The following is a 19,997-nucleotide window of genomic DNA, read 5'->3' as shown; positions in this document are numbered from 1 at the left end:
ACTCAGTGGCAAACCTTGTTGCTTAGAAATGAAGAGAGAGAGAGATAGAGAGAGAGAAAAAACTTTTCCTGGTATTCATAGGACATAAATACAATTCGTGCTACAAGTTTTTACATTATAATTGAACACTGCCCCTGTTGGTGTATCTCAGCTCGCCCTGCATATGGGGTAGCTCAGATGGCAAGGCTCAGTCAGTTTCTGGACTCTGCTGAGGTTGCAGATAAGGGGGATTCAAGCTAGTTGTGTTCATGACTTGTGTGATCCAGATACTTGTTCACAAATAACTGGACTGAGACCAACTAGCTCATTTCTCAGAAGCCGCTGTTGCATTTAGAACATGACTATTTTAATCTGCCCAATGGCATGTTTAGGACTACAACCCCATGTCCCAGGAGCAGGGCTTGTTTCTCACCTTTGGGGCAGTAGAAGCCAGGTGGGCAGGGGTAGGCATGGTAGCTGGTGGTGTTTTCAGGACAGTAGTAGCCAGCTGCACAAGGTGAACACGCAGCTTGCCTGGTCAGGTTGTTATAAGTTCCTGCAAGGCAGGGAAGGGGATAGCTGGTCCCTTCTGGACAGAAATGGCTCACAGGGCAAGGGCCTCCTTTGTGCCATATGTCTGCGAGGAAGAAAGTGAAACGCAGTGGGAACAAAGGCAAGAGATTGCAACCAGACACTGGATGTTTCTCTCTTGTTGTGGCATTGATCCCACGAGGGAGATTGAGAGGATGCAGTGCCAGGTTAGAAAATTACCAGACATCATTCTCCAGGGTATCTGAGCTGTGGGAATGATCAATGCAGCATGCACAGAGTCCTTCCTTATAATGTACTTCACAGGCAAGACTGAGCCAAGTCTTACCCAACATTTAGCCTCTCTACATTTTTCCATGAAAATGTATTCATGCATTAGCCTCACTTGAGCCAGCTTTGGAGAACATGGAAGGAGATGGAACAGCCATCGGGAGAGTTGAGGTTCTAGGCCTCAGAAATTATTTCTCCTCAGATTGCATGGAGTATAAAGGCAAAGATAGGGGGAGAGTGGGATACCTCCAGTACTGGTGGAAGCCTGTAACTTAACTCTGCTGCAGTGCCCAACATACGCAGCTATTGGGATAGTGTAGACCAACGGAATGTGATTTCCCATTTCACATGTGCATGTGTTGTTTCAAATACTCCTCCCTAGAGGGCAATGGGCATGGCTTATGTAAGGAACTGGCCAAAGTGAGATTTTAAAGGGCATTAAGTAGATAAGAGGAACAAGAATAGTTCATCTGCTAGTGGGAGGGATCCGGCAGCTGAGTAGGCTGCAGACAATAGACAATAGCTATGAAGGAGATGCAGAGGATGAGGTCAGCAAATGAGGGAGAGATTAGAGGGGTGGGGGAATCCTGGGAAATCAGGTCCTATTCCCCAAGGTATGTTTAGATCCAGTGTGGCCAGGTGGCAATGCTTTAGGCAAAGTCAAATGCCTGATAGTGAAAGCTGTAGGCAGGTGAAGGCACCACTTACAAAGAATCACCCTGGCTTAATGTTTATTGTACCTTCACCCAGTGACATCCTCACCTGCTGGGGATGAGGAGAAGGCTCCAGATAGGCAGTAGTAGCCGGCTAAGCAGGATCCTGAGGGAGCTGTGAGACCGGTTGAGCTGCAGTAATAGCCAGGCGGGCACACAGTGCAGCTTGACTCCAGCCAGAGGTAGAGTCTGGGGAGGCAATTGTGGCATAGCTGGGAACGAGGGCAGCTAAGGCTAATGTACCCCATTTGCCACCAATACCTAGCATCACGTGCTGTGATAAATATTCCTCTTTACAGGAGCCACTTTGCTCTTTATATCAATCTAGGGACACAAATCACACTTCTTCGATCCAGAAATCACAACATGATATAGCTCCACCTCTTCTTAACCACCACCACAGTCCCACAACCTATCCTCCAATATCACAAATCACATCACTGCCCAGCGCTCAACATCCAGTACATTTGCCCATTCATTTTTTCATTCATGTGCTGTCCCCAGTGTGGTTCAGTACTTTCCCTGTGTTTCATTCTGTATACTATCAATGTGCTGGCAATAGCGCTGCAAACAAGCCTCAACTCGTGGGGGACTGAAGGAAGCCTGAGGCTTACATAGTCAATACAAAAGCACCTGCATGGTGAACCATACAGCACCACACTCTGCTGCTTAAAGAGTAAATATGAAAAACCACCTAGAGGAGAGACTACAGAAGCAGGTTAAAGAATGCCTATAGTGCACCTGCCCATGGGAACAGCAGGAGAAAGACAGAGCCTCTGTTTTCAAGCCAGCATGACCACAGCCAAAGAGTTCACCTGTTCGAGAATGTGCCCACAGGGCATGGAAATGGGATGCTGGTACCAGCTGGGCAAAAATGCCCAGGTGGGCATGGGCCTCCAGTGCTTGTATTTGTAGCTCCATCAGGGTTTGGGACACTGGCTCCTGTATTGAAACACAAAGGGAAAACAAATCCCAAGTGACAAACATTGCAACCCTTTGGCCACTTTCGCCCTTGTGGCCAGGGTGACCAAACTGGCACTTCTACAGTGGAGACAGGGACTCCTGCCCTGTGGCGGGGTGGTGGGGCTAGGGGCTTCTGTCCAGTAGGGATGGAGTCTAGAGACTTCATCCTCACAGGAGGCGCCTGCCAGGACTTGGGGCTGAAGCCCTGAGCTCCACCACCCTGCTGCAGAACAGAAGCTCCAAGCATGTGCGCCTGGCTCTTGAACTTCTGAAGATTATTGAATGTGGCTCAGAGGATCAGTAAGTTTGGCCACTCCTGGCATAAACAAAGGTATGTACTGTGTTTAACATAAGCTCTCCTTGCATTAAGATGCCACCATCACAGATGGAGGCTTGTTTCTGAATATTCCATGTGGACTGGACTCCATCCAGAGGAAAATCTTAGACTTGGACTGAGTGTCAATAAAATATTAATAAGAATCTCCCGAGAGAGAAAGCGCACGGGTAAAGATATTAATCTAAGGAGTGGCCAGGCCTAACAACCTCACACAGTAAAAAATTAGTTCACGCATTTAAAAACCATGAGAATTTTATTTTTTTTTTAATTGGGTTGATTTGATTTGTTTCCATTGTACTTGGGTCACATTTCAGGCTTTGCTCTACAACCATGGGGACTAGAAACTTACTTTTTTTTCCTAAATCAACACTGAAATTCTCATGAAATCACAGGAATCCAGGACCAGAGGGCTTTAAGAAAAACAGCAAATATTCTGGACATGGGCAGCACAAAGAAACCCATGTGGTTTGGTAAACAAAACCTATGGAGTGTTTTGTATTATACAGAAGGACTGGCTCTGGCCAAAGCCCAGAGCTGCTGCTGCTCCCCTCTCATCTTGCAACCCCATGGCTCTGAGAAATCTGAGTTCTGATTCTTTATGAGTGTCATCGCAAAGAGTCTGAGGCATCTGCTCATGCACCAGAATCAACCTCCCATACTTTGCAAATAATTTCTGTCACTTGCCAAGAGTTGATACATAGTTTCTAGCCCAAGCCTGCCAAGTAAGCACTCATAATCTAAGAGATTACACTGTTTGTCCTGCCAACCAACCATGCCAACACCATCATGCCAACCTCATGCTCCAAAGCCACTCTGCCATCACCTCATATTAATTCTACTGCACCAGCTTCCTATCACAGTGCTAACATGCCAACCTCACACACCAGCCCACTTTGCCATCCTCTGTCCAAAGCTTCTATACCTACCTCATGCCTCAGCAACCTGACAGCAACCTCGCTTTCCAGAAGAAGGCAGGACAAATTAAACAGACAGAATAGAAGAGCTCAAGGAATATGGAGAAGATAAGGACCCCATTCTCTTCCTCCCTTTGCCCTCGGGAATGCTAAGTCAAGTACCTGCTGTGCAGAAGAATCCTGGCCAGCAGGGGCCACTCGGAGAGGATAATCCCCATTCTCCACAAAACATCCCTGGAGAAATACACAGGGGAGAGAGTATCATTTAACTGGAAAGAGCACTGGGAAAATCAGAGTACAGTGTGCACTTCTGAGCAGGGAGAGGATGAATCAGTGAGAGAGCCCATCATAGCATCATCACAACTGGTAAAGCAGCTTTCCAATTTAAAATTTGCTCCTGTGAGACACCATGGATGTTAGAGCATCCCTATCTCCTCCAGGGCAGTATCAGATATTGGTTCACAAGGGTGACACTACAGATAGCTTTTAAGTATATTTTTATATCATTGTTTATTTTACATTTGTTTCCTGGAGGTAAAATGAATTCATTAGGGGTTTGGGACAGTGGCGCCAATTCAAACATTTCTTGGGAGGTGGGGGAATTCCAGTCCCTGCCCCTCCCAGCAGGAACCCTATTCCGGTTCTTGCTCATCCCCCCACCCTCTTCCTTCAGGGATCCCCACTGTCCCTCGGGTGTGGAGTTTCCCCTCTCTCTTACTAACACAATGCCTGAGCTGGTACCTTCAGCAGTGGAGTTTTCAGCAGACTCCCCTGCACTCTGCCGTACTGGAAGAGACTCCCTGTGCACTAGATTGCAACACCATTTGGCCTGGCTGTGATGAAGGGGCAGACGGGTCAAATTTGAATGGCGCTGCAGTCATGCAGCAGCAGTACAAGACTGCTGCTTAAAAATGGTCAGCCCATGCCTTTCCCCACCAGCGCTACAGCCTATGTAATTGTGAGAAACTGCAAAAATCTTGGGGTGAGGTGTTTCCCCCTCTGAACTCCCAGCTGGCAGCACTGGTTTGGGAAAAGAGGTGGCACATGGAGTGATCGCTCTCTTACAGAGTGGTCTGCAGGATGCGAGAGATGAAGAACTACTGCTCTAAGAGATATCCTTACCTGCAGGGCATTGCTGGCACCTCTCGGCCTGGCTGATTCCATGATATGGGTTGTAACTCCCAGCTGGACAAGGGTAAAAGCTGATTCCAGTCTTCTGGGGGCAGTAAAAGCCAGGTGGACAATGGTGCATTATGCCGTGCTGACAGTGAAACCCAGCTGGACATGGGAAGCATTTGTCTTGACCTGAGAGGGCAGTTCAGGAAGGGGAAGAAAAAGCACCACTGAATGGACTCACTTCTGTAGGACTCTTACTTGCCTGGTTCTAGGGTTGAAATAGGAGCACTGGAATGGTATTTTCTTTGCTTTCTTGGCTTCACTGGTCTTTATACATACTGGAAAGCTCATGAGATAGTTTCTTTTAGCAAGCTTTCCAGCCCTGGTTTGCAGGTTGAGGAAGTTTGCAGAAGCATCTACATTTCTGGGTACTTACCCAAAAGGCCAACGGCCACTGTAAGGGGATTTCTACTCACCTCCAGGTCTGCCCACTTGATGGACGCACAACAATGAGGAAATCTGGTTGAAAATCTAACAGCTCTGTTATTGTAGAACGAGAGCTGCTTCTGTGCTTCTGGGACTTGGGCTGCTGTAGGAGTGACACATATGGAACATTGTCCTCTGGGACACATCATCCCAGGACACAGTGAAACAGTTGTCTCCCTGTCATGATGCAGCATCCTCATGGTATGACAGTGCAACAGCCCTGAAAATATTTGGGGTTGTATTTTCATGTCTTTCAGCCCAGCTTGCAGGACATGGGATTGACCCACTCCAATCAGAATAGGTGGAAACCTGCTTTGACTTGCAGGGTTATTTATAACCATGCTGTAAGGGTTAATGCTTGTCACACTGCTAACTTCTTGGCGGCACAGATCTACAGGACTTTAAATAGTGTTCCACACACTTATGCCAGCAAGTAATTTGTTCTGGTAGGCATATTGCACCATAATAGGGTAACAGGAGAATAACACTGGAGCTGTGGAGTACAAACTGGATTTCTAGTTCCATCCCAGTTAGATGGTAGCTTAAGCAAAGCAGCCCTCTCCCCAAACCCTGACCTGTTGCATTGCTGTATTCCCCATCTTGGCAGGGGGAGGGTGCTGCTGAGCCTGCAAGGCAGAAGTGTCCTTCAGGACAGAGATCCCCCGTCACAGCATCCACTGGCCTTGGGGTCCGTGCCCCTCCTGTGCAGTAATAGCCTGAAAGCAGACAACACAGGGAATCACTCAGCCTGTCTTGCTGCAGAAGTGAGAGAGCACTCAGCAGAAAATAAGAACCATTATAGTGATGGTGTGAATGAATTGGCTGGTAGTTGGAAAAGCTGTTGACATGTCTCACCTGGTGCACAAAGCCCTGTAGGGGAAATCCGGCCTGCCACATTGCAGAAGAACCCAGGGGGACAGGGTAGACACCAGCTGGCATCCTGGGCTCCCCTCCTCTCGTTCCAGGTACCAGCAGGGCATGGCATCTCACTTGGGTGTTTTGTGCCAGCAGGGCAGTAATAGCCTGCTAGGCAAAGATCACCAAAAGGAAGCCCAACCTGAATCAAGGAAAACAAGGTGGATATTGTACCTGATGCACTTCACAGTGTGTTAGAGGGTCAGGCTTCATCAGCCTATCCAATACTCACGGGTGAGGTGCTGTTGGACCCTTGGGCACAATAAAATCCTGGTTGGCACAGTCCCTCAGGCATGGCCAGACCAGCTATGCTGCAGTACATGCCTGCCATGCAGGGTTTGCAGGATCCTGTCCCCACGGCACCGAGTACGTCCATGTAAGTGCCCTGCACATAGAAAGCTATTGAAGCCCTCGGAGGGCAAGAAATCTCCAAGGAAGAACTTCTAGATGGAAGGAAACACTCTTGGCTCTTACCACTGGACATGGGAGAGGCAGTATACTTCGAGCTGGGCAGTAATGCCCTTTGGGACAAGTCACAGGTTCAGCCAGGCCAGTCTGATTGCAAAACATCCCCTCTGGGCACTCTCTACACAGAGACTGACCAAGGACCTAGGGGAAGAACACAGCAGGAACTGAGTGTCAGAGCCCCCCTTGTTCAGAATGAAAGTTGTGAGCAATGTGGAGGGTGTCACAGGTGTCACAGGCCCACGTGCTATTGTGGATAACACCATGTGTCTGGATAGCAACAAAAGGTGTACGGTTAACAAAGCAATCTAAAGACATCAGAACAGATCCCCGTCCTGGACTGCAAGATATACTGTCCCTCTTCCACTCCACTCCAGACACAGTCAGAATTTAGTCTGTTGCAGCTGGGTGAGCATCAAGCTTGAGAGAAAACCTGAAGCCAACAGATTTTCACTAGTCTGGTGCAAACATCTCACATGTATCTGCCCCCCTGATTCAGATTCTGAAGGCTTCTATGGACCCAGAATAGTCAGTAGCTTAGTTCATTGCACTTACAGGCTGGAAACTCCCAAGAGGGCAGGGTTCTGGTCTGAAAGCTCTGGCCAGTGAATAATGCCCCTCCATGGCCACATGCTGAAGGGCAGTCTTGGCAGCTCCAGTACAGAAGTAGCCAGGTTTGCATGGTCCAGTGGGAGCTTGGCTGTTTGTCCCATCACAGTACAGCCTTGGTTTGGGAAAACACACATCATAAGTAGAAACATTTCCTTTTGCCACAGGAAAGCATTGTCTTAAAACAGTAAATGCCCCACTAACTGGTTGGAATCACATAGGATTCACAGATCCCCTATGTTCTTGGATCTTGCAGGGATAATGCAGGAAAGGCCATCCTTCATCCAGAATTTAATTATTTTGATCAAGACAGTAAAGTCTTATATTTCACAGTTTGATACTGAGAAGAATAAAGCTTCCTTCCCCTTAGGAAATGTTAGGAAAATGTGAACCTAAACTTTTTAGTAGAGATCAGATAAGCTCACAAAAGTTCAGATGCTTCCCCCCACCGCCTCAACCCTCAAACTCCTAGCTCCACAAGCCTGGGTTGGAAAAGCACACAAGGGAGATATTCTCATGAGATTCCTGGTAGATTCCTGGATGGAACACAAATATTATCAGATACCTCTTTGTTATATTGGCCTGTATCTTACTGGCTGGAAACTGGGTGCACAGGAATGCAGTAATGGAAAATACCAGGGTGGAGGGGAGGTTTGGATTCACTCTGAGCTTTGGGTTTTGATGAGGGAGAGCTAATATTTTATTCAGACTTGTTGTCCCTTTCATAATAAATTATAAATAAAATTGCACGGGCCACCAAACACCAGATTTTATTGACAACATTTACTAGAATACAGAGATGCACCAATCCAAAGGTCAGATGCATCCACCTTAAGTTTACATTCCTCACCACCGGCTGCTCTGTGTCACAGCCTGACGATTCTCTATTTTATGTATGCTTACTCACTAATATCTGACAGCAGCTGTGTGTGTCCTAGAGGATGAAACCCTTATGGTTATTATTAGAGCCATACACTGTCCTTCATAATCATCCATGAAGCTTAACAGACTCTTAGACTCTAAGGCCAGAAGAGGGCCGTTGCAATCATTGAATCCGCCCTCCTATAAAACACAGGCCAGAGAACTTGCTAAAATAATTCCTAGAGCAGAGCTTTGAGAAAAATGTCCCATTTTGATTGAAAAATGGAGAATCTACCACAATCCTGGGTAAATGGTTCCAATGGCTAATTCCTCTCACTGATAAAGATGCATGCTTTTTTCAGTCTGAATTTGTCTAGCTTTAGCTTCCAGCCATTGGAAACCATGGCTGTCAATGGGAATGCCACACATTGAACAAGGGGATGAATACCCTCACCCCGTCTAAACAACTAAGGGTATCCCCCTGACAAGGACTAGCATGAATTGGTTGGAGGGTCTCTAGGTCATGGCACTCTGCACTTAAGATTCAGCAAGCCTAACTTTAAGCACGTGATGAGCCAAGCATGTTCCTCACTGCAGGTCCCCCTGATGATCACATGGCCTGGTTTATGGCAACGGGAGAGCAACCACACTTCAGCCTTATAAAACTGAGCAATGTTCTTCTGCAGAATGGGAAACTTACCCAGGTGGGCAGTCCAAGCACTGCTTCAGGCTCCTCAACCCACTCACATTACTGTAGGTCCCCGGAGGACAGGGTGTAGGTGAGAGGGATCCAGGTGGGCAGTACGCTCCAGCAGGGCAGATATCACCTGTCACACCATCTGTGGGCAACTGAAATTGGAAAACAGATCCTTTAACAATTAATAGAGAAAGAAGTAACTGTATCAAATGAGATGAGTATTTAAAGGGCTGCACTGTTTTAGTCTCAAGTCTATACAGAACCTTACATCAATGGAAGCGTTTTCCTTTTTTTTTTTAAATTCCCACAACATCATTTTTTGTTTGCATGTAAACACTCCCTTACCATGTGTGCAACCTAAATATTGCAGCACTGTGCTAGTGCATGGGAGCTAGAAAGAGAAACTGACTATAAAGAAATGTGATAATGATAAGTATCTCTCTGATGTCCAAGCTGAAAGCAATGCAGGAAACTGACAGAGACCATTACTGGTGAAAAGGAAAGTAGATCTGAAAATCTTGTCACTTTCAATGACAGATAGGCCCAGATTGGCACATGGGAGTCCACAGCTCTGAACACTGGAGAAGTTCAGACCTGAGTGTAAATCCGAGGCCTAATTTTGCCTCTTGGGTTTCTCCACTAAATCAGAACCTAGAATTCAAACTTCTCAAAGTTTGTGGCTGTTTGGATCCATGTTCTAATCTGGATCCTACCTCTCCAGCTCAAGACCATATCTAGTTTTAATAATAGATAGCGTTCATTAATAACAGAGAGAAGAAAATTCACTGTATTCATGGATTTTTTTTAATTGATTAGTTTTGCATGGGATGGTAACTTGAATGAAACTATGCCAATTTACACCTGCTGATGATATGGCTAGCCCCTGTTATTTAGCTTGTCCTTTCAGTTATAAGTGCTGAGACTGGGATAACAAGATCATAGGACTCGATCTTGTGTCCGTCTAAGTCACAGGCAAATTTCCCATTGACATCACTGGCAACAGAGACAGCCATGAGCACACAGCGGGGAGAATGCTCAGCACAAAGGGCTGCAGAGCTAAGGCTCCGGGGGTACATCTCAACTGCATCTGGGAGCAAGCCTCCCAGGCCAGGTAGACAGACTCGCTTTAACAGGGCTTGTGCTAGTGTGCTAAAAATAGCTGTGTCAACCTTGCAGCACTGGCAGCATGGGTTCACTTGAGCTTGGACCTGGGGGTAGGACAGGCTTCAGCTTGGGTATCTGTGCCCAGCCCTGACCAGTGCCACAACATCCACACAGCTATTTCTAGGGCGCTAACTTGATCCCCCTAGTGCAAGTCTGTTTATACGGGCTGGGAAACTTGATTCCAGCTGCAGTGTAGGCTTACCCTCGGAGTCCTTCCCTCCTGGGCCAATGAAAGAGATGACAGAGGAGCCCGACTTTGAGCGAAGAAGAACTTAACATACAACTTACTGGTGTCACTGCTCTTCCCCGGCAGTGGAACCCAGCCTCGCAGAGGCCACTGGGGCCTGTCTGTCCTTGGCCAGCACAGTAGAACCCACCTCCACACGGGCTGCAGTCCAGTAGCACAGCCAGCTCCTTTCTGCTACCATATGTGCCCTCCGGGCAGGGCTCAGGACGGGAGCTACCTCTGGCACAGTAAGAACCCTGCAAAACAAAGCCAGGTTCTCACAAGGCTAAAAGCTCTTTCAATAAATCCAGACTTGGCCTATCTGCATCCCCTTTTATTACAAAACCACTGCAGAACAACTTACAGCTGGGCAAGTTTTGGGCTGTGTCATGGCAGGAGAGTCACAATAGTACCCTGCAGGACACGGTTTGCAAGTATTTCTTCCTTCCACAGCAGAACTATCCCAGTAGAAGCCAGGCAGACAGGGAAAAGAGAAGGGGAATCCAGTCCCTGGGGGGCACATGTATCCTGGGGGGCAGTCTCCAGTCTGGGAAACAAAAGACAAAAGGGATCGTCAGTCCTGGGGCTGCCCTTGTTGTTTCGAAATGGGATGGGTGAATCAGTTCAGCTACAATAAGGAGTGGCTTGAGCTTTGGCCAGAATTGGAAACTTCTATTATTATTGGAGTTGGACAGAAAAGGCAAAAGAAAAAGAAAATCCTATAACATTTTTTAAATTAAAATTTGCCCTGTTTTTTTTTTTTGGGGGGGGGGGGGAATTAGTCAAATTTTTGATGAAAAAAGTCAATAAAATCTCAAATTTTGAAAAACATCCACCAGCTCTCTTTGTTTATTTATTCTTGTTCATTTTGTTGAGTGCTGACAATGTGCTCGGTGCTGTACAAAGCCCAGTTAGAAAAGACAGTCCATATCTCACAATATAAGCTGTTAAAGGAAGACGCGTGGGAGCTGAAAGAGAGCAGAAAGAGGTGTAGGAGATCATTGATGGAGGGGATGGGAGAAAAAAGGGGTGTGGTTGAGGTACAAAGAGAAGATGGCTTGATGGCTGGAAAGAGGGAGGTTGTTGCATGAGCAAAGGGCAAGGTGAATGAAGGTGCAAAGACAAGAGTGGATGCAATAGACAAGAGAACCTAACTGCAGAATATCAGCCTCATTTTGTCTCCTGATCTCAGGTTAAAGGACCCTCTGGCTCACTCCTGCAACAGTGTGGAATGACTGGGCCCTTGAGATGCCTACAGAGTTCTGGCGGCTGAGACTCTTCCCTCAGAGAACATCTACATTGTAGCTGGGAGCATGCTTCTCAGGCAGGTAGGAGACATGCTAGCCCCCCGGGAGGTAGTATGGGCAGAGGCTTAGGTTAGCTGCCTGAGAATGAATCCAGGGACCTGGGTGGGTTTGTACTCAGGCGACTAGCCCAAGCTATTGCCCATGCTACTGCAGGCTACCCAATGATTTTTAATGAGCTAGCTCAAGCAGGTGGGAAGCATGCTCCTAGCTACAGTATAGACTTACCCCCACTGAGCAGGGAAGGGTAACACGGCAATGACAAACTTCTCTCTCTCAGATGAAAGTTTGGCTCCCCTCATGCCGCTGAACCTCTAATCTAATTATTTTTACCACACATTTCTTCTTTACACCTCTTATTGATGTGGGAGTCCCAGGTCTTTGGAGACAGGATTACCAAAATGACAGCTCCCAAAACCTGGGAGTACCTTTCATGGGCTGTATTTCATCAGAGCATCGTAAGGCAGGAGCACTGGATAGACAAGCAACATGCTAACTATTACTGAGAAGGCTCCATCACCAGAGTCACTGTAGAAGGGCTCTTAGGTCTGAGAGCACTCACTGGATGGGGAATTCCTCGGGGCTCTCTCCATTCCCTGTAGCAGTACTTCCCTGCAGGACATAGCAAGCATTCATCCACTCTGCCCAGACCCTTCTGCTCACTATAGGTTCCATTAGGGCAAGGTCTAGCATGAGAGTCCTGGAAATGAAACACAGATGGCTCTTTAACGTAGTGTTATCACTCTTGCATCCCACAATGCAAAACCTCCTACTGCAGAACACACAAAAGAGTCCCACTTGGGTCTGGGAACAAACATATGGGAAAGGATATTGGAAGCCAGATGTGGAGGCAGCAAAGATGATATTGGGGAGAGCAGAGGGAGGCGTCAACATTTAGCAGCCACAGATCTACACTCAACTTTGTGATGATCTGTCAAGGTGCCTCCATTTATCATAGGTGCAGCTACACACTGTACCCAGCTATGGGTTTAGATGCTTCACTAAGGAGATTGGTGCTCACATGCACAATCCAGTGGTTCAGGAAGGTATTTTCCTGCCCGTCCCCTCAGTTCCTAACAGACACTGTTAAGGCTCTTGGGAATCCTTTTGCCTTCTTCTGGAGCTGGGATTCTCCAATCTTTCCATTCTGCAGATTGTTTCGTAACAGAGGTGCTACGTGTTTCAAGAGCACTAATTCCATTTCTGGCTAACAGAAGGTACGGTGAAAGGCAACCGCATAGACCTTGCTCTAGATTCTAGAATTCTTATCCAGACACATGCTCCTTGTAGCAGGAACCGTCTCTTTGTCTCTTTTTTATTATTATTATTATTATTAAATTAAAATTATCTAGTGGCAGCAGCACCCACAATGTGATGGGTTCTCTAGAGACATCTAAAAAAGAATAGTCCCTACCCTGAGTAGCTCCCAGGTAGATGGACAAGTAGACAGAGAAAGTTAAAAAGAAGGGAAACAACATATTTTTATTTTATAAAACATACATCTTAAATCAGTTCTCTGTAGGCAGCATGGTAGAAATGATAAATGTGGATGGGGTACGAATAACAGTAAGGAGGAAATGTGTATTAATTACATGTAGATAATATAAAAACCTTAATATAAACTGAATGCAATTTCCAACAAGAAAAACCAAACTACTAAAAACATCCTTAAAGATACAGCTGGGAAGGTAAGAAAGAAGTCAGAGAGAAAAGTAAAGAGGCCCAACATTATGGCACAACTTTATACATGCAGCAAACACCAAGCTCTCTGAACACCAGGAAATTATGGAAACCAGAGAAAAAAGATCAAACAGCCTAGAGCTGGTAAGGACTCCAGCAGCAAGACAGACTCCATTCTAGCTTCCCAAAAGCAAAGCCCAGAAGATGAGAGAATGGTGGACAACAATAACCAAATTGATCCCCTTACAATGTCACCCCGGGGACAGTAGTATCCTCTTGGGCAGGCATTTCCATTGGGATCTGGAGCGACTGCCTGTCCTTCGGGGCACAACAGGCCTGCAGGGCAAACCATAGCAAGCAGCATGGCCTCCCTGCTGGTGATTTCATCAGCACAGTAATGTCCAACGAGACAGGACAAGCAGGAGGCAGAGCCTGGGTCCTACAGGATAGAGGACACATGATACAATTTACATTTTCACAGCACAAAGGGACCCCAAAGCATTTTGAAAGTTATGTCCAGCCCAGGCACAAAATACTTTGCATAGGAATGCAGCTAACTCTGGGGTGGAGTATTGCACATAGGTAAACAAATTGCCCCAAAACCACTGTAGCTGGGTGGAATCACTCAAGCCTCAGGACACTATGACAAAACCCTATTCTTACAGAAAGTATCATGGCATCTTTAATACTCGCAAAGAAAATAGAGGAACTCCAGTTTTAAGGTCTCACAAAACATACCTCTATAGACAAAAAACATGTAATTCAATTTATTAACTGTGGAAGCATGAAAGACTGAGCCTCTCAACTGGGAAGCTCCCCCTGCCATTGCCCATGTCTTATCTGTGGATAAAGGACTTTGCTCCCCAGCTCTGTCAATCCAACAGCTTTCATCAGTACAATAGGAAAAGAGAAGAACACAGGAATCCCCTGTTCCCCGCAGCCTCTCCATGTCACACTGGATTGGAAGGCACAACGGAGGGATAATCTGGGTCTGTCTGTCATACATAAGTCCCCATTCATCATTTATCTCCCCTCTGATCTTAATGAATAGTTCCAGCAATGATTACCAAATCTCTGCCGCAATAGAAAGTTGGCTCGGGTAGAGATAGTAGGGCAGTTTGATAGCGATGACATGCCGGTTTCCCATCAATATGGAAATTTGGTAATTATCACTAGAATTATTCATTACAGCTTAGTGACAGACAAATAAGGAATAGACCCAGCTTTGTTTGTCAGAACAGCTATCTCACCCATTGTCCCCTTCTGTGAATCTGACCCATTGTTTTACTTTCCACAGTTAAATGAACATTTGATTCCATTGCAATCCCCCAGGAGCTGGGGCTGAACAGAGGAGCCTGCTCCCATCATTCCTCTGCAGTAATTAGCTGACATTGAAGGGGAAAAAACCCATTCAAATTACAAACATCTATAAAACTGTGAGCAGCCAGCGGGGAGAAAACAAATGAAACCAGAACCTATTAACACAATGGACATTTCCATGGCAATTGGATTGTGGTTACAGCTGTTTCTTTAACTTGCATTCATAATCATAGAAATTAGGGTTAGGACTGATCTGTGCAGAGACTCAGAACCCTGAACCTGCAGGATCATTTCCTATAGTATACTCTCCAGGCCTTTCTTTGGGTCAGTTTTTAAAAGAACAACAACGGTGACAATGCTTCTCCATTGCTTTCTGTAAGAAACAACTCCACAGTCAAATAGACTCTACTGTGAGGTCTTGTCTGTATTTAACTTAACATTTCCCATCATTTCATTCCTACCAGTGCAGCTCCACTATTGATAGACAGGCCACAGGCATTTCTACCAACATATCATCTACACCAGCTCTCAGCATGCTTAGATGACAGAACAGTAGTACTGCCAGTGCCTTGTCTACACTACGGCTCCCACTTTTGCTACTTCCACTGTCAATGCCAGGGTGAGAAAGTTAAGAAAAAGCTCATTGCAGACCCAGCCTTGGAACCCAAGGGGAAGGGACCATTTTGGTCCATGGTTTGAGCTTCCTTCCCTGCCACCCTTCAATTCTTGTGCTGCACAGCAATTAGCATGAAACAATTGCCACTTACTGAAAAGCTGCCAGCACCACACGCTTGGGGAGCCACAGTGCCAAGCTCAGGGCAGTGGTATCCTCCAGGGCAGGGGATGCAGTCTTCAGCCACCTTTCCTCCTTGCTCCTTGCGGTAAGTTCCTCTGAATAAGGATAGAGGGGAGGAGGCAGAGTCACCCACGGCAGGAAATTTGGTGCAGGCTGGGTGTTGCTCTTTCCTTGGATATAATACAGGGGAGATACCACAGGAGGAAACTGAGACAGAGCAAACTCACTGTGTCCAGAGCTGGTAGGAAACATCCCACCCGTGATGGAACTCACACAAGCCTTGACCTCTGGAAACATGCAAGTTAAGATGGAGCACTCCACTCGCACACTCTTATGATGTACACACATATTACTACACTGGGATAGGAACAAGTTCTGAGGTCCCACCTCAGTAACACTTTAGGCCCTGTTCAAATGGGTCAGCACGTTGGTCTCAAGGTCCCTTTTTCACAACACACAATATACTTACACTGGGCATAGAGTTGGCTTGGAGGTCCCATCTGTGCAGTAGGATCCCATGGGGCAGGCGGGGCAGTCTTCCACTCGGCCATTTCCCAGCCTGGTACTGTAGGTTCCAGCAGGACAGGGGAACTGGGTGCTTGTCCGTGTACCTTTCCCAAAGATGAGGAGGTGATGGAGATTCTAATACTAATCCTTCTCTCTAAGTGAGAGAGAATGGAAAGGTGCTTCCCCACCCATATCTAACCAACACTTCAGTGAACACCAGCAGGTATAACCACTGACATGGCAGATATTGCAGAAACTTTGCAAGCAGTTTTGAATTTGGAATCATGAGTATTTGCACCAGAAGCTTGATTCTAAATTTGATGCTGATGCAATCAAGGGATGGAAAATACCATGTGACCTATGTGCCAGTCCAAACAGCTTGAGTTTCAAATATCAAATACTCAGAGAGCACAGTTTGCTATCAACCTGCAGGCTGAAATATATTGGTGCAAAACACTGGCTGAGTAAACAATGAACAAATGTGGGGAAAAAATGATGCTCTGTATGCTGATAGTTACTAAACACAAAAATGAGCTAAATTCCCCATACTCTGCTTAGTATCTACTTACCATCAGGGCAGTAATGTCCAGGGCTGCATCTCCCTGAAGGCACATGAGCTCCTGCCACACAAAACCAGCCTGCAGGACAGGGCAAACATTCCTCCTCTGATGCCAGGCTTGTCCTATTGCTCCAGGTACCTGGGGCACACTTGTATTGAGCTGGATATTTTGTGCCTGGGGGGCAGTAGTGACCAACTGGACATGGGACAGGGGGCTTCTGCTTCCCTCCTGTTCCTGCAAACACAAGGATGGCGATTAGGAAAGGCAGCGTGACACAGTGGATAAAGTGCTGGCCTGGGACTCAAGAGACCTTGGTTTTCTTTCTGGCTCTGCCATTGGCCTGCCGAATGACCTTGAGTAAGTCACTCCATCTTTACATGCCTCAATTGCCCCTCTGTAAAATGGGGATAACATTATTGACCTCCTTTGTAAAGTGCTTTGCAATCTATGGATGAAAAGTGCTATGTAAGAGCTAGGGATTATAATTATGATATTGATCGGAGAGTGAGTCACTTTGCAGGCAACACTCTGAAGAGTCTTCCAGGGACTGATTCCAAGGAGAGTGTTCAAAGTGATGAGATTTGGGAACCTATGCCTGGCTGCTTGTGGGTCAGTTAATTCATGCTAGAGCAGCACCTGTTGGTTTAAATCAAAAAAAGCCTTAAATTCAAATTAAGATCTAACTTGACACAGGCACCAACTTAGTTCCACTCGATGAAATCTTCCCAAGGCACTGAGCAGTTTGCACTGGCAATAACCCCATGGAAGGTACTCACTGCTACTGGCCATAGTGCAGGAGTACTGGGACTAGACTGGAACCTTCCAGTGTGCCCCATGCCATTGGGCATGTAGGAACATAGCTCTCCTCATTTGCCCAAGCCTCTGGGCTATCTCAGAAGGGGTAAAGAGAAGATACTCACGTCCCTTTACCCATGCCACTAGGCTACCCTCAGATGACATGTCTACGCTGCAATGTAAACCCGAGTCTGTGGGAGCCTGTCTTTTGGACTCAGTGTTTCAAAGCCTGCACTTGAGGGTCCACACTGCATTGTAACCTAGGTTTACAATTGCTGGACCTGGTCTCACAGCCATGGTAACATGTCCATACTGCACTATAGAGACCTTCTGATTCAGGTCTGTGGCTTGAGCTACATCCACACTGCAGAATAACAGGGTTGGACCAAAGTCACAGCAGGGCTTGGGCTCTGACCCACCCCCCTAGCAGGGTCCTTCGACTTGGGGTCTGAGTACTTGCTGACTTGAGTCAGTCTGATTTGTGTGTGGACAGAAGCAGAGCCTGGGTTCAAACTTGAGCAAGAGCCTGGACTGAAGAGTGCTGGGTAGACAAACTCACAGGGCCTGGAAAATACCTCCCTCCAATGACCCATAGCACTGGGTCATTCCCATAGAAGCACAAGGGTCCAAGGAGTAACACACCTCTCGTACAGACGAATCTGGCAGGACATGTTTCACACTGAGACTTATCAAAAAGATGGAGATGATTGCTGAATGTGCCTGGAGGGCAGGCGTTGCTGGGAGCATGAGGGCTGGAAGATCCCACTGGACACACATAACTAGAAAAACATAAGCAAGCTGGCTGGGTCCAAGGTTTAGATATGACAGAGCCCCTCCTGCCCCTCCCCAAACATTGGGACCACTTGTCACATGGAGGGGCCTGTGGATGAATTCTGTGGCTAAGCAGATCAAGTGCTTGATAAGGGCTTGCAGCCTCTGCTGAGGTGGCAGGTAGGTTGAGCAACTGGTTTGGAGACAGGAAACTTGCCTAGGGAGTTTCAGGAAAGCCATAATGGTGGGAGCAGGGTCAGGACAATTCTCTGTCATGTGGGAGGAGAGTTGGGCAGCATCTGTGAATAGCCAGAAGTGGAACTATGGGGGTGGGGCGTGTAGGGGGAAGGAGAAGACCATCTTTTTATTCTGTTTGTACAGCTCCTAGTACAATGGAGTCCTGGTCCATAACTGGAGCTCCTAGGCAATATAAAAAATTAATACAATTTAGAATGTAAGGGCTTATCATTCTTTCTCATTCCAAAAGAAGGAGCTTTTATTATGCCCCTATATTTCCTTTACAACTTGACAATGCCTCTATTTTCACATTTCTTTTGTGCAGCGAGTATTTGTTTGTTCTACATTTTCAATAAATAAAGTTCAATTTTTCAACTAGTTCTAGATGTTAGGAATTGGGATGCTATGCATTATGAGGATGCTTACTGAAACCTCATGATTTTGTATTATTATTATTTGTATTATGGTAGCACTGACCTTGGAGCCCTGGTCACAGAGAGAGATATCATTGGTTAGGTGCTGTACAAATGCAGAAGAAAAGATGGTCCCGTCCTTAAAGCCCTTGCGGTCCTATTAAAGCTCTGATTTCCTGCTAGACTGATGTTACCTGACTGACAGGTGGAAAGGTGACAACTCACTTCCCCCACACCCTCACGCACTAACAAAACAAAAGAGGCAGAACCAAAGATCACAGTCACAGAAAACAGTGCAATGAATAACTGACACTTACCCAGCCATGCACTCTGAGTCTGGCTGGGTCAAGCCAGCCTGGGTACAAACTCTACCTGCTGGGCAGGCTCTACAGTCTGTGGCATCATCCTGCCCCTGGAGAGGATTATATGTACCCGCCTGGCATGGGCGTGGGTAACCGGCACCAGCAGGGCAGAAATACCCAGTGGGGCACTTGAGACACTGTCTGATTCCTAGGGAGAGAGAGAACACTGAAGGCCTCTAGAAAGCATGAAATTGCAAAAAGGATTTTAGCATACAAAATGTGGCTCCCTTTCTTTTACCATGATGAGTCCTACTGCAAGGAAATATGATGAAGGTGTGCTCCTAGACAGGGTGCTGAAACCACTGCAGCACCAGAGGGTGGTGCTGTTGGACTAGCTGAATGTTTCCTTAGTTGAGTCACTTTTGGATGCAATAAAACCATGTGGGATTGTGTTCTGAGCTGATAATATGAGGAATAGAAACATTAAAAACAAATAAACATATCAGCCTGCAAATACACATTGATGCAGGTTAGCCAGGGTCCCCTTATTTATGTATTTAATACCCCAACATCTGGACTCTGGTCTTGAGAAAGCCTGGTCTGTATAACAGTTGAGCTGTTTTCATGTTTGTATTCTGAATACGGCATGATGAATGGGTTTCATAGACTGGAGACATACTCAGCCCAAACACATAGATACCTGCTTGAATGACAAACATGGCAAACGTGAGTCTCTGAAATCCTGTGTGTTAAACAAAGCAAGGGGACTTAAGGGGACGCTGTTGAGATAAAAGAAAAACACACAATAAAAAAAATCATTCCTTTCCAGTGTTACTGCTCCTGTCCCAGGTTTATAGAGTGTGTGCTTCTCCAAGGATCCCAAAGTGCTTTACATACTAAAGAAATACAAATTTAGTAGCCTCTTCTGGTTTGGAACACAGAAGCTTCTTAAACAGCACACAGCATGTATACCAATTTAGAAAAGGAAGGGAAGAATACCTTATCTCACTGAAATGACAGAGGGAATTTTAGGCAGGAAAAATGAAAT

The 19,997-nt window shown here is 46.4% G+C and overlaps 1 protein-coding gene across 1 annotated transcript; it reads right to left on the bottom strand.

Moving 5' to 3' along the window:
* Positions 1-1,540: 1,540 nt before the first annotated feature.
* On the bottom strand, positions 1,541-15,379 carry LOC115637405 (multiple epidermal growth factor-like domains protein 6). The gene is made up of 13 exons (XM_030538652.1): positions 15,336-15,379; positions 13,496-13,687; positions 12,131-12,268; positions 10,629-10,811; positions 10,327-10,521; positions 8,878-9,026; positions 6,475-6,685; positions 6,183-6,384; positions 5,903-6,043; positions 4,848-5,030; positions 3,888-3,959; positions 2,327-2,453; positions 1,541-1,700 (listed from the first exon to the last, which is right to left on the bottom strand). Exons 2-13 carry the CDS (start codon positions 13,610-13,612, stop codon positions 1,541-1,543), a joined length of 1,878 nt encoding a protein of 625 aa, XP_030394512.1. The 5' UTR covers positions 13,613-13,687; positions 15,336-15,379.
* Positions 15,380-19,997: the final 4,618 nt, after the last annotated feature.

This window comes from Gopherus evgoodei, chromosome 19 (assembly GCF_007399415.2).
Source record: "Gopherus evgoodei ecotype Sinaloan lineage chromosome 19, rGopEvg1_v1.p, whole genome shotgun sequence".
NCBI lineage: Eukaryota > Metazoa > Chordata > Testudines > Testudinidae > Gopherus > Gopherus evgoodei.
The sequence above is the reverse complement of the archived record's forward strand: the minus strand, read 5'-3'. Positions and strand labels throughout refer to the sequence as shown.

What these genes read in the sequence shown, in the direction of transcription:
- LOC115637405 (XM_030538652.1), bottom strand. Translation starts at nt 13,612, where the DNA reads ATGCTGCTTGCTATGGTTTGCCCTGCAGGCCTGTTGTGCCCCGAAGGA. An exon ending in GGTCCAACAGCACCTCACCC is followed by an intron (nt 6,385 to 6,474) that starts GTGAGTATTGGA and finishes TCCTTGATTCAG; the next exon opens with GTTGGGCTTCCTTTTGGTGA. An exon ending in AGGATTCTTCTGCACAGCAG is followed by an intron (nt 2,454 to 3,887) that starts GTACTTGACTTA and finishes GTTTCAATACAG; the next exon opens with GAGCCAGTGTCCCAAACCCT.